Source organism: Capsicum annuum, chromosome 5 (assembly GCF_002878395.1).
Source record: "Capsicum annuum cultivar UCD-10X-F1 chromosome 5, UCD10Xv1.1, whole genome shotgun sequence".
Classification (NCBI taxonomy): domain Eukaryota; kingdom Viridiplantae; phylum Streptophyta; class Magnoliopsida; order Solanales; family Solanaceae; genus Capsicum; species Capsicum annuum.
Genome location: NC_061115.1, coordinates 171,973,070 through 171,988,404, shown reverse-complemented (window position 1 = coordinate 171,988,404; position 15,335 = coordinate 171,973,070). Strand labels below are relative to the sequence as shown.

The 15,335-nt window shown below is 32.4% G+C and overlaps 1 protein-coding gene across 2 annotated transcripts; it reads left to right on the top strand.

The window, feature by feature from the left end:
- The first annotated feature begins 2,516 nt into the window (after positions 1-2,516).
- On the top strand, positions 2,517-9,413 carry LOC107870931. 2 transcript variants are annotated; one of them, XM_016717634.2, is made up of 3 exons: positions 2,521-2,985; positions 7,778-8,011; positions 9,001-9,413. In XM_016717634.2, the coding sequence occupies exons 1-2, from the start codon at positions 2,676-2,678 to the stop codon at positions 7,984-7,986; spliced, it is 519 nt and encodes a 172-aa protein (XP_016573120.1). In that variant the 5' UTR covers positions 2,521-2,675; the 3' UTR covers positions 7,987-8,011; positions 9,001-9,413. The 2 variants fall into 2 exon arrangements, with proteins under 2 accessions (XP_016573119.1, XP_016573120.1); XM_016717633.2 differs by lacking the exon at positions 9,001-9,413 and having other exon boundaries at positions 2,517-2,985; positions 7,778-8,338.
- The last annotated feature ends 5,922 nt before the right edge of the window (positions 9,414-15,335 follow it).

Here is a 15,335-nt window from a genome sequence, read left to right as displayed (position 1 = left end):
TGTATATGTTAAATATATACGTCTACAGAAGATATATACATATATATATACGTGTCATTCAATATATATGTACTACTTTAAATAAAACATATACTACAATATATATATTACAATATATAATTATATATATAGTTATATATTAATTTATAAAACATATACTCATGTGTACGTTAAATATATATCTATAGATGATATATATACACATATATAAATTAATAATACTTGATAGTAAATTAATAATTTATTGAAACTAAGTTTTAATTAAATCTAATTTTTTTTTCTAAAAAAAAAAAACTTAACCGGGCCGGGCTGATTAACCGGCGGGCTTGGGACGGCTTTGGTCCGGGCCGAATTAACCGAGCCCAAAACAGAAAATAACCCATCCCAGTACCCTGCAGCCCGTGCGCTGACCGGGCCGAGTTTGCTTAGTTGGCCGGGTCGGGTTGGGTTAGCCCGACCCGTTTGACAGGCTTACCTAGAGCCCATTTGGAGCATATACTATACTCCATCCATCCTAATTTATGCAATATTTTTCATTTTCCTAAATTCATTTATATGAACTTTGATCAACAGTATTTTAAAATATTATATTTTTTGATCATATTAACATGAGAACAATCTTATTTTATACTCTCATATTTTTAATTTGTTGGTCTTATTTCCCTTCTTTATTCATTTAGAAAGGGTTATTTTCCTATCTTGACAACACTTTAATTTCAATTTTTCATATGATATGTTTAAGTCTACAACATTAAAGGATATTTTGATATATTCTATGTATTTTTAATCTAAACTTACGTTATTCAAAGTATTTCTTACTTTCTTAAACTCTATGTCAAATTAAAATCAAATCAAACAAATAAATTGGAACATAAGATGTATAGTTTTTAAATATTTAAATTTAAATTTTACAATATTGAGCTGAGTTAATCCAATTTAGGAGTCGTTTGACCATAAGAATGATTCACTTCCTTTTTTTTTTTCAAAATAACTTTGAGTTTATTTCAAAATTGATGTTTATATACAATTTTTTCAAATCCAACTTGAATTTAGATTCCAAATTTGCGGAAGTGTTCCAAACTTGTTTCTAACTCTATCTTCATAAATTTCAAATAAAGTGCTTGTTTCCCTTTTTTTTCACAAAAAATATAATTAAATACAATTTTATCTTTATAAATTTCAAATAAAGTAAAAAATATTGAAAATCTATAACCAAACGTGTTCTTAGCTTCAAAGAGTATTCAAATTAATTATCTATAATCTATATCTATAATTTCTATCAATATCTATAATATATTAAAAGTGCGAAGAACCTTAGAAAAGTGATTTGAATTTTTTGTCCTTCATTAAAAGATTCTCCTTTAGACAAAACTGTCTTTTCACCTTTTTAAATTTATTATTTAATTATTTTTATTATATTAACTAGACTGCTAAAATATATGAGACTCCTAAAATATATGGAATGAAAATCAATTAATATTTTTCTTTGTATTGTTCAATTATAAAAATACTCCTAAAATAGGATAGAAAAATACTCATAAAATAGTATAGAAAAATACTTCTAAAATATGATTCTATTAAGGAAATACTTCTATAAACATTGAGATACACGTTAAATTAGAGAAGAAACTAATTTATTTATTGGGAAAACATGATTGATGCTCATTTAAATTGATTTGGTTGCATATCTAGATTGATGGATGCTTAATTTTCTAACCTTCAATTTCTTCACTATATTTGTCAATATAATATAATTCAACGTGTGTGTATATATACATCTTCTTTGTTTTCATTCAAGTCATTCTTTAGTATCAAATTTTTCACTCAGACAAGAATTATTTTCACCAAAACTGAAGCTTTGTGATCACTATTGTATTATTTTGTTGTAGTTTACAGGTCGTAGATGAATTTACAGGTGGTAGAAGAATGTCGGTCGGTTTTGAGGAATTTTTTTAGGTAAAAGTTAGGTTTAATTGTATTGTTTTTATATCGCTGTTTTGAAAATTTTTTTAGCGTAAAGGTAAAGTTTAGTTGTATTATTTTGATCCCTCTATTGTCGTATTATTTTATTATAATTTACAGGTGGTAGATGAGTGTTGAATGACTTTGAGGAAATTTTTGTGTAGAGATTAGATTTAATTATATTGTTTTGATGTCTCTATCAACGTACTGTTTTGTTGCAGTTTACAGGTGCTAGATGAATGTCGATCAATTTTGAGAATTTTTTTAATAAAGATTAGGTTTAATTAAATAAATTTCCCAAAAGATGTTGAATTTAATTATTATATTCATTTTTATTATTTAAACAAATATGCTAACGTTTGAACTCAATAAAGTGAAACACACGTGCGTACACCTAAATAAGTAATGAAGAAACATATAAGCTAACTCATGACAAATGAGAGAATTTAATTTATTAAAAATTACTATCCTAAAAATTACACACTATATTATTTTTTTTTTGGTTAAATTACACACTATATTAACTACATAATTTAATGGTAAGTTGGTAACATCGACACGTTTATTTGCTAAAGAACTGTCCCACTAGAAGTGTTAGTAGTGTTTCGCGAACTGTTCTTCCTGTTAACCATTTAAGTTCTCACTTTGTTTTTTTCAACATTCAAATTTTCTCTGTTCCTCATTGCCAAGATAACTAACTCCCTCCCAAAGTAATGGAATCAAGTAGAGCCATTTCTGGCAAAGAACAGTCACAAACCCTAGGCCATAAAGACGACGACGTATTATCAGAATCAGAAGATGAAAGAGGGGCAGAAGATGGAGTACCACAACTGGAAGAAGAAATTCAAAAACTGGAACAGCAAGTTAACCAAATGGCAGACAAAATTTTAGATTACAGATACACAATTCCGGGTCAGCTTAAAACTACTCTTGATTCCATTCTTGCTGCTCAAAGACCCGTTTACGATACCCGTCAGGGACCTGAATCTCAACCTGGGTGCTCCAATTACCCATCCACATCTGGTACGTTTCTATGTTTCTTCTTATTGGAATGTTTTTGGCCAATACTTTTTCAAATTCCGAGTTTTGGGGGGTTTGCGACTTCCACTCACAAAATTTTAATCCTTTTTTGGAGTAAAGTGCATGTCAAAATACAACTTCAAGTTCCATAGATCACCAAAAACTGAATAAGTTTTCGTTCAATGTCAAAATCTATGATGAGGATCCCAATTAGTTTGGGATTGAGGGATAGTTGATTGGTTGATTTTTTTTTTTTTTTTTTTTAGCATTGATTGACTGTGTTTTATGTCGTGTCATTTTTAAATAGGAACATTATAGTTTCGATGGATGCTATCTATTGTACTGCACCATACTTTTCTTGTAGGTTTATCCTTCAAATTTGATGTGTGCCTATATGCAGCGACGTGAAACGATACAATCTATTTAAACATTGTATTCATTAAAAAAATATAGTATGATACAATACAGTACAACACAATCCCATACAATGCGATGCACACAATTCTGCACACAATTAGGTAGATGGAAAGAAATCAACTAGCTTCTTTGTTTCTGGTAAGATTTGAACCTTAGCAGTCTATAGTCGTTATTCCAGCTTCATTAACCGGAACTGCTACGCAAAACATTAGGTACTTTTCTCCATTTGTTACAGATAGAAGGAAATTCATAATACAAGAAGACTACAGTTATCAATTGGTGCTAGAAGCACATAATAGAGAATGGTGCAATTGAAATAGGATCTATTGTTTCGTTGTGAATAAGAAATTGCCTATTTTACCTTATAAAGAAAGAAGTTTGTCCATCCTAGTTCTGTACAAATTAGGGGTCATTTCGTTGGTAGAATAAGGATAATAATCTCGGGATGTTCCATGGGATCATAATACAAGAAGATTGATTGTAGTATTATTTTGTGGTTGTCTTGTTTCTGTTATTATATGTTGTTCTGGTACTACCTATTGTTTCTTGCCTCTATATTACATTTTTTTCTAGACTGCTGTTGTCTAGAGGGGTCTATTGGAAACAACCTCTCTACCTCACCTCTGAAGTAGTGGTGCGGATTGCGTACACTCAAACCTCCCCCGACCCTACTTTTATGGGATTATTCTGGGTATGTTGTTGTTGTTGTGTTTGGTAATGGGTATTATTTAGTTCCAAGATTATTTTATCCCATCATTTATACTAAGTAATCACATTGAAACGGTTGGTTAAAATAATCTCATGGGATATCTCAACCCATGGGGTAACCTTGTCTATGCCATCTCACCAGCCAAAGACCTCTTATAGTTAAATTCTCAGGCAGCATGTCCTTGTTACTCAAGCTACTAATCAGGGGTGGTTGTTAGAGTTTAGACTTTGGTGTCAGCCGAGGCCCGAGAGTCCAAAAACGTTGTGTAAATATTCTACACTGAGTTTTGAGGAGATCATAGGTAGAGAGGAGACCTAGGCTGACATCATTGTTGTTTACTTTGAACTTGAACCTGTTTCGTGTTTTGAAACTCATACATATTGTAAAAAGGATGTTCTTCTGTTCTTAACCCTTGAACTTCTTTCTCTGTTCACTAAGGCCTTATATGAGTTGGTGAATGCCTGGGTAAACTTGAAGAGCTGTGAACTATGATGGTGTCATAGATCTCTGTTGATGTTGAGTTTGTCATGTCAAATCTTCTACTTTGCTCTAGGATGCAGGCTTGCATCCACCAAACTAGTCATTCATGTTTTCTGTGGTCATGTACAAAAGGTTTTGTGCGGTTCTAGCTAGATATATCATGGGCATCAAACTAGTTAAGCTGCTTTAGCCGTCTGCCTATGTTGTGTACTCTAAGTTTGGGCTTAGCTTGACCAATCGAGTTAATCCACTATGTGAAGATGGGTTTTCAGTCTTCTTTTCATGTTCTTGTGTTCGTGATGGTTGGAAATAGAGTATTGTCATATGAATTGAAATTTGAAACTGTATTGAAGGATGATTTGTGTTTATTAGCTTTGACTCACTGAGTTAAGCCATTATGTGAAAAATGAGTTTTCCATTATTCTCATTTTCTTGAGTTCATGATGATTGAGAAAAGCGTATTACCTTCTTATTGGAACTCTGGGCAACTATATATCAGTATCACACTATCAAACACTGCAACACACAATGGAACCTTGAAGGGACTTAGATTTTTTAAGGAAAATGAATATGGAACCAAGTGAATCACCTATGTGCTTGAGCTATTGCTTCACCTCCTTGCTTGAGCTTGGTGCTTCACCTACTTGTTTAGACGTCCTACTTGCTTACGAGGACGACTCTCGTGTTTGAGGGAATTAATGACCTACTTGTCTAAATAGGTGACCCACCTACTTATTTATGTGACCCATATTAAATGAAATAAAAAAAGAAAAGAAAATTAAATGAAATAAAAAAAGAAAAGAAAACCAAGGGAGGGGCGATCCAAGTGCCCAAGGTCATTTAAGGCCAAAGCTAAATTCTATCTTTCATTTTGCTCACTTCTCGCTTGAATAAAAGCTGATTTCTCTCCCAACCAGTCGCCCCCTTTCTCCTCTAGGGTTCTTGAGAATTGTTCTCTCTGAACAGCCCCAATAATCACCCTCTCCCCTCTAAAGCTTCAAGTACTATGGAGGTTTCTTCAAGGGAAATAAGTGGAGGAAATCATAGGATTTTGCAGCCCTAGGCTGTCCTCTCCTCCAATGTTTAAGGTAAATATTTCAAGTTTAAGCTCGGGTAGAAACTGAAGTAAGCAGTGATCTGAATCAAAGCTCACTGCTAGTAAAATGATTAGAAAAGAAATCAGCTGAGATAGAACTGCGTGTCCCTTGTCCCCAAACAATATAATCTAATGATCAAAGCGAAGTTTAAACATAATAATAAAAAAGAAAAAAGTAGTTTGCGATGTGGTTTATGAGCAAGTTCCATCATAATGCAGTTGTGTGCAAAACTATCTGGAGATGCTACAATATTTTTGTTGAGCGACCGGTGTTTCCTCTTCCTTTTTCCTCTTTTAATAAATGTTGAAGGAAGGGTTTGTTTCTCAATGAACAGTCTTCACATTATCTAAGCAGGAGTATGTGTTCGTAAATTGTTTTAGTTCCTCTTGATAATACTACAAGTAGTTTCTCAACTGTCTGTAAAATTTTCAGGAATGGGTTGCTTTTGCAAATGTGCTTTTCCTCCTTTTTGTACAGTGTTCCCTGATTGTCCTGCATTTGATAAACCCTTTCTCCTTTTCAATAATTTTTGGACCAGTGCCTTTAAAATGATGAATCATTGCTTGATATTTCTCTCTTTGGTTTTCGGCTTTTTCACAGAATGAAGTACTCTCCCATTGTCTTCAATCAGGAGGTGCTTTAAATCTGTAAGATTTCCTGGTTAACTGTTTAAGTTGGAGACAAAATTCTAAAACAATATTATAGGGGTAGTGGTAAAAATCACAGACCTTAAGAAAAATAAGCCCATGTTTTATACGAAGAACTCTAGGAACTAGAAGTCAATAAGATAGCTATCTGGCTCTGAAAGTAGTAAGAGGGGGATGAATTACTCTTTTTCGACTTATCAGTCGACTTGTTATGTCAACAGTCGACTAACGAGACAGTATTGAGAAAGCTATTTGAACACTGGAAAGGCAATTGTTGAAAGTAAATATGACACAATATTTTATACTGGTTGGGGACCCTGATGGGTCTTACTCCAGTCCCCTCGGATTGCAAGGTATTCTACTAGCTCTTCTTTAGTTGAATCAAAATAGTACAAGTATCGAGTATAACATTTTGGCTTTTACTCACCCTCTTCTTTTCTTTTCCCCCTCTTGACACAAAGCCTCACCAACTATGTGTCTTTTTCCTCTCTTTTTGAATACACAGTAATCTTCTAGTGAATTCAATGCTTAATAAAAGTAGAGCAAAGAGCTAGAGAAGGTTGACACAAGTTGTATATCTCTTCCTTAATCTTCCATCTTTTAAATAGTAGAGGACCATTTGGAAAATTCAAAATAAGAGGCAACCCAAGAGATTTGATCCATGGAAATGGGATGTGAAATATCCTATTTCAAAGAATAAGGTTGGGCCATAATTATGATCCTTAACTATCCTAAACCCGCGATCTTCCTTCCTTAAAGATGAGATCTTGAGATACCCAAATGGTCTTCGATTCCTTGGTGCAAGATTTGATTCCTCTTTCCTTTGGTGCAAGAAACTGTAGTCAATTCTTGAAGGAGATATTGATATCTTTCCTTTTGGGCATCCGTTTGATTGATACTCCTCCCTTTTGAGCCTTTTGCCAAGTATCCTCGATTATTTTTTATACCTAAAACCTGCAAAGTTGTCTTACATTGGAATTAAACATTATCAGGTTCCACCTTCTAGGATAGAGAATTAATAAGGTTTTGTTGTGATCCCCTGGAATGTTCAAGCCTTCGATATATTTGGAACCTTATAAACCGTTGAACAATTGTTGACCATTCAATGTGGGGTCTCTAGTGTAATAAAAGGAAAGAGGAATGAATCAATCCTCTTTCAATTATATTTAATTGCCTGCTTTTGCTTTACCTTATAAAAAATGAAATGTTTTTTTTTTGCTCGAGAGCTTCAAGTTCATAAGAGTGATTAGGACCTACATGCACTTTAATCATAGATTTCCTCATTAAGGTTTTATTTTTGTCATTAGTTGGAGCCTTGAAAAATGCCTGCCGTATTTTAATGCGATACATGCAAAGATCGGTGTCCTTGTGTTGATATTCTTCAGTAAACGTGTGAATTTACAGTTTTGTATTCTTGGTAATCATTATCCTGATCACTGTGACAGATGTTGAAGGGTGTGGTGCCTCCTTAGCTGGAGAGGTGCAGAAAGAAGCTGAGAAAGCGCAGCTCCTTAAACAGAAGATAACAAGTAATGCATCTGCCCTACCTATTGTACTGAACAGGATGAAGGAAGGTATGGCGAGGATTGACAAACTACAGTCTAGCAAAAAGGTCATTCATTCTGCCTTTAAAAGGGGAAGAACTACCCGATAAGCCCCTGCTAAATCTGCTCACTCTGGTATAGAACGCGTAGTTCCTTATTATGGTTAACAACATTGACTGTTGCGTAACTTGTGAACTGTCTTGCAGAGAAATATTTGTTAACATGGATCTAACAGTCAGGGAACACTTTCTTTGTGTAAATAAATGCAGCATTAGTTAGTTTTGTATGTAATTCTTAATGGTGATCGGGTTAGGTTATGATTATGAAAGGAGGATCTGTACTCCATTTAGTTGAGGTGGTGATTTTTGTGAATTACACTGTACAACTTTTTTTGTTTCTGGATTTGTTGTACATGTACTCCATTGTTATTTTGTCCACGGAAAGAGAAAATGCTTCTGTCCAGTTGTATTGCGTAGTATATTTTTTCTGTTGGGCATGTGGTTCAATCTTTTGTCATGCTTTCTATTATATTTCTAAAAATTACATATATACACAAATTTAAGTTACATAATTACATAAAATCCTCAATTGGTAAAGTAATTATACAAATCCCTTTATTTGGTAATTTCTCTCCTCAATATTATACATGTTATAACCGGTTTTTAGCTTCTGTCTTTTACTCCCTATGCTCCCATTATCAAGTCGATTTTTACTCCATTTTTAAAACCCCTCTTTTACGGCATAGTTGGAGTAACCTCTACTTGTGGTTATCAAATTGTAAGTTATTCAACATTTAATTATTTTTAAAATTGTACTTCATTAATTTTTTTGATTTTTTTTTGTTCAACTTTACCAATTCAGGGGTTTTTTGTTTTTATTTTTTTTGCATGTTCAAATTATAGTATTATTCAATCATATTCAAGTTAAGTAGTTTGTTTTTTCATTATTTTTCATATGGTACAAGTTAGATCTTTGATTTTCTTATTTTGTAGTTCGATTTAACAATACTGTTAAGTTAAAATAGTGTTAATTGGTAATAGATAATCCTCCAAGTTTTAGTTTAGTTAGATGCAACTATAGAAGATATTTTATTTGGATTTGTTCCTGCTATATTTGATGAACAGGATCCTGATTGGGAAGAGAATCAATCAAATCACAGAAACGACCCCGTTACAATGAAGAAATTGAGGGATAAGGCCGCTTCTAAATCGAAGAAGTCTCCTTCAAAAGCAAGTAAAAAGAAATTTGATGATTCCGATCGACCACATCTGCCGAAGGTATTTATTATGAGTGTATGTATAATTTGACACATGTATAATAAGACACGATACATTAGTGTTTCATCACAAAAATGTATAATATAGTTATTCTAAAATATTATTCTGAAGGTTATACATTCTAATAAAACTGATATTAATGTATAAGTTACCCTTATACATGTGTAGTTTTTGTTTATGTTTTGGTCTGATATAAATTGTTAGATGTATACATAACCATCATACATTTGTATATGTTGTTTAATTATGGTACTCTTTGAAATTTTTTTGTGTATAAGTTACCCTCATACATGTTTAGATGTAGTTTCTTTTTGAGTATAATAAGAATTTGTTAGATGTATAAGTAACCATCATACATGTGTATCGATAGAATGGTTAGGGTTGGATTTTATTATACATTAATGCAAGTGATTTGTTAATGACTAAGTAACCATCATACATGTCTAACAGCTTATATTAATTTTAGATGTATAAGCTAACCTCAAACATGTGTTACTGTAGTGTATATATTGGACTAAAATTATTATACATTTAAATAGTTTAATTGTCAATGTATAAATAACCCTCATACACGACTAACAGATGTTTAATGTAGGTCTGATTTAGTTAATGAATCAGTAACCATCATACATGTTTAACAGATTATATTAATTTTGAGATGTATAAGTTAACCTTATACATATGTTAATGTAGTGTATATATTGAACTGTATTTATTTTACATTTAAACAATTTACTTGTTTAGTTATAAGTTACCCTCATACATGACTAACAATTGTTTAATGTTGGTCTGATTTATGTTATGAAAGTATAAATGACCATCATACAATCAGTAACTATTAGCTAATTATGTTATATTTTTTTCAGGGCATGAAATACCGAATTGATAAAGTCCCACCACACTCATTGCATATAGGGAGCTTATGTAACTGTGCTTTCGGGGAAGAAATAAAGGAATATTTTAGAGAGGTTATACTAGGAGCATTTAAAAATACGATTTTTGACATATTTCTAGATTTGTCACGGTGCAACTATATAGGACAGATTTTAAAATGCCTACTCATGCTTGAAATTCAGCAGGATAACAAGGACGAGCTTTATGTTTGGGTACAAAGGAAAATCCTCAAATTCACAATGCTTGAATTTTTCATTATTACCGGTCCGAAGTGTACCGATAATATTGATGATTATATGTATACTTCATCATCAAAATCAGCGTTGATGTCGAGATATTTTTCCAACAATAAAGGAGCAATAACTCGATCAAAACTGATAAAACGGGTGTAGATTGGAAACTTTGATAACGCTGAAGATGCTCTGAACCTGGCGATATTATTCTTTGTTCATACATTCATGTTTTCTTAGCATAAGGAAGCACCAATCAGTGTTGCGCACTTTCAGATTGTCGAGGACGGTCGGTACATTCACTTTCCATGGGGAAAGGTCACATTTGAAAAGTTAATGAGTTCCTGGCAGCAGGATTTCAACGTTGCGAAGCAGTTATATTTATTGGGTGGAATGCCGCACATTCTAAATGTTTGGATGTTTGAGTGCTGCTCCGAGATAGAATAAAAAACTGTTGTCCGTCACAGAAACGTTATTTCCAGAATACTAAACTGATTGGTGGAGTGTATAAGGCCTAAGTACGAATCTTTTATGTCTGGCATGTTCAGTAAGGTAATTGTTTAACTTTGTACTTATTTTGTTTATTCAAGTTGTTTTATTTATGTGTAAATATTTTATTTTGAAATTATTCTTTTCAGCATTCATACAAGAATATACAACCTACAACCGAAGAAGTTAGTAGGTTGGATTTGTCCTTTTTAAAAGATTTTGAGATGTGATCCAACAACTTATGCTTCAACATTCAATTCTGGAAAGTTGAAAAGGACAACAGATGAAGTTCAACAGCGTGTTGGTACCATTGCTGAAGAATTTGATGATTTCAGCACTATACCCTGCGGAAAATCCTCATAAAGGCTAATTTTGCATCGCCTGTATCACCTGACCAACCTTTGAAGAAAAAAAGATTGTTATGTTCGAGCAAAATAATCAAGTGGTGATGGATGATGATACATCTGGACGTGATCATCCAGTACATCATGTGTCTGATTTATATAGTGAAACGCATAAGGATGCAACAGACAAGGGAGAAATTGGTGTGTCTGAAATTCAACATCATCATCATACATAAATTGGTGTGTCTCCTCAGAGTCACCAGCACAAGTTTGTTCCTTCATCTTCCACACAGCCTGAAGGGACTTCTAAATCAAGTTTAGATGATGATGAAATAAAGAATTACATCAACAAATGTATAAGTTTAGTTTCTTTATCATACATTTTTTTTGAATAACATGATGTGTTTCTGCTAACTTTTTTTTTCCTTACGTGATAAGTTTGCTGAAAAGATGGCAGAACTGATTACACTAATATCAAAAATACCTATTGAGGTCGTCAAAGCATTGAAGAATGAAGAAAATAAGCAATCACAGGTATGACAATTTAATTTCATTATATTTTGTCTAATGTTGATGAAATATTCAAACATTGAGATTGTTCGTGTTATATAGGAGGACAAAATTGATGAACAACAATAAAGTTAAAAAGACGGATCCAACAAACAGGAGAGACCACATAAGGAGGATATGGAGGTACTTTTTGTCAATTATGTTGTTCGTTTACTATAAATCTACATAATTACCTTATCAAAAATAAATGTTGTTTCTTTTTAATACACCATGAAGATTATGATAAGGGATCACTCAATGATATGGAAATGTCTCGTGATGAAGAATCTAATAAGCAACACATTCTTAAAGAGCAATAATTGCTGGTATTTTTTCCCTTAATAGTTGTTATGTACTAAATTTGGGCAGTTTAATTTTTCATCATACATTAACTTAAATGTATAATGATCAGTTATACATTAAACATACTACTTTTTCTTTCAGCAAAATACATGCTATTTATGAATATCTTCATAAATATGCATGTCATTTACAATTACTTAAACAACATCATTCTAGAATCACCTAAAACAAGTTTATGAATAACTATTCATGAAAGCGACTTGTTATTTAATTTAGGATGTGAATGCGGCCGATAAAGAGGCAGGCCGTGAGGATGATTTTAAAAATGAGGACTGTTCTGATTTGCAAGCTTTGGAGGTATCTTTCTGTACATCAAATTATTTTTTTCCTAAAATATATGTCTATATATATGTAGCTTCTGTTATTGGTTGAAAAAAAGGATATTAACCTTATCGGCTGAATATAAAGTTGTATCGATCTTGACGCTTTCAATATTTTGTACATTGTTTAATAGCTGTCTTAATAAATACAAATTTTTGTCTTTATGCAACTTGGATAATGATAATTATCACATAAATAATAGGATGAGATTATGGCATATGAAGAAGAATGTAGCAATGAAGAATTGGGAAAAAAGAACATTCCAGACGTAGAAAATTTGTCGGTATTTTTATGTCCCTAATATTGTTTAATTACTACTATAAGTTTCTATACACATGTAGTTTCTTCTAACTTCTTCATATTAGGGCAGTTAAATGTACATAAAACATTCAATCGAATGTATCAAGAAGAGTCATACATTCAACATACAAACATTTTCATAAACATAAAGCTTGTAGTTTATGAATACCATCATACATATTTATGTTATTAATGCTATAAAATTATTTGTGAATCACATATGACATCGTTTGTTATTACTGATATATTTATATATTCATATGCACCCATTACAGATAGAAATTTCTTATCACGGGTGTAAAACTTCATCTTAATCTTTTATATTATACTTTGAATAAATGTTAATGCACGATAATTGTTATTTAATATAGAATGTGAATGTAACCGCTAAAGAAGATGTTAATGAAGTGAATTTGAAAAATCAGGAATCTACTGATGTGACAGATGTGCAGGTATTTTTTTGTCCATATACTTATTTTTTTTTTTACAAAAATAAATCTATCTACGTACTGGGACTTAATGTTATTTCTCTGGTGCATATCAAATTTTTTCTGTGGATTTGAGCAAATTGGAATGTATTGATTTTTTTCTCTGCTGCATATAAAATTTTTCTGATATTGATGCTGTCATGATTTCTAACATAAATGTCGTAAGCATTAATATAGTTACACATTCAAATTTTGTATGTATACATTACAAATCCTTATGTGTTCACGTAGGATGAAGTTGGTGGGACAGTAACTGATTCAATACAAGCAGCTGTAGATAAAATTTTATTTGATCTGTCAACACCTTCGACTACAAAATCATTGGATGTTGGTGCTTCAAATAAAATTACCGAAAGACACTGGGACCTCCGGCCAGTCAGATTCCACCTGACTTTCCTGATGCTCAGGTTCGGGAGCTTCAAGCCTCAAAAGTAAAAACACCTGCCAAACGAGAAAGAAAGAAGTCCAGGGTTTTAAGGTCACCATACATTTCAAAATAGGATTCTGGCTCTAAGGATGCAGGCGATTTCGATAAAGTGGAGAAGCTGAAGTATGCTTTTGATGGGTACACCATTAACCAAGATTTGCCGAACGAATTGATGATTGATTACTCCCAGTGGATTGCCGTAGGATTACTGAAAACTCATTCTGCCAAGTAAAGAAATTTGGTATTATTTTTTTCTAACAATACTATGTCATCTTAAACTAAACGATAATTGTTATGTGTAATCGATGATGTTTTTCTAGGAAAGAAACGGACAACCACTATCGAGTAAAAGCTTCTGGGTTTGGTTACAGATAATTGGACTTTGTCGTTGCACACCCACAGTCCAAGAATTGGTTTTACTTGATGTTCGAATGTAAGACTTGCTAGAACGATGAGGTAACTTATTCTAAATATTATCCATATCATAAGTTCTTTTGCTGATACTTAATATTCTACAACACCATAACATATCATACATGTTAGCCAATGTATAATAACTTATCATACATGCAGTATTTTCTATTATCATTTATTCAACTTTAATCAACATGTCATGTATAATAACATGTAACACCAACATAGCTGTATATCATACATCTAAACAAGTAAGGTCGAAACTACTAATTTCTTTCAATCGTTTTTACTATTTTACCTTGTTTTCACTTGTAGCATTTAGATGTGATCTTCTACCACTAGAGAAAGAAATTAAAGATTCAGCTGGGTGATAATTATAGATATATGACGATAAACTCCTTCTTTAAAACATATGTTGAGAAGACACATACTCGTTATTATCCAGCGGAACCGGCAGTTGAGATATCGACGCAACAAGATTATGCAAAATCAATTATGGTGGCTAAGAATGAAGATGATATTGCTAATATAATTCATGGATTCTGTATGCTTGCTGGATTACCATGGTATATGGTTGATGAGGTATATGTTTCAATTAACTACGGTAAAGAATTTCATTGGGTATTGGCTGTGATTGTCTTGAAGGAAAGATTGATACGTGTGTATGACTCATTGTCAAGTAAAAGAAAAAAAGAACCACCAATTGAAATACAAAAGCTTGCAGTGATGCTGCCTATTTACTTGACAGACAATGATTTTTATAATAAGATCGAGTGAACTGACTGACCATCACTTGAAGCGTACAAAGGGAAGATTACTCAACAAACTGGTCTTGTAAATGAAATCCCATTTGATGTTGATTATGTGCAAAACATTCCACAACAAGCGTCTTATAGTTTGTAAGTAAATTACATTTTATTTTTCATGTATAATAATGTTATAATTGATGTACTGATTATTATTTCATTTTTTTAAATCAGGGACTGTGGCATCTTTGTGTGTGCCTATGCAGAAATATTAAGTGAAGGACTGCAAGTTCATTCATGTGGGTTTGATGCTGCAAGTCAACGTGCATGCTATGCTTCCTTACTGTGGCATTACGAAGTGAAAAAGGCAAATGAAGGATACACGAGTGATAATGGAGATCCACCTCGGCCAAGGAAAAATATTATCGAAGAAATTGATGCAAGTGCAATTGTTACTTTAGAGTAGCAATGTTTTCTAATTGTTGGCATTGAATGAACTATTTCTTATTTTCGTGGTTAATGTTACACATTTCCAAGATTACTTTCTTAATGTTAATGAACATTTTGTGGATGTCTTTTTTTTTTTGAAACAAATGATTTGTAGTTTCTAACACAAT

Bases quoted from the DNA above. Each gene is read 5' to 3' on its own strand.
- LOC107870931 (XM_016717634.2), top strand. From the start codon at position 2,676: ATGGAATCAAGTAGAGCCATTTCTGGCAAAGAACAGTCACAAACCCTA. The intron at 2,986-7,777 runs GTACGTTTCTAT...TCACTGTGACAG, and splicing joins CAATTACCCATCCACATCTG to ATGTTGAAGGGTGTGGTGCC.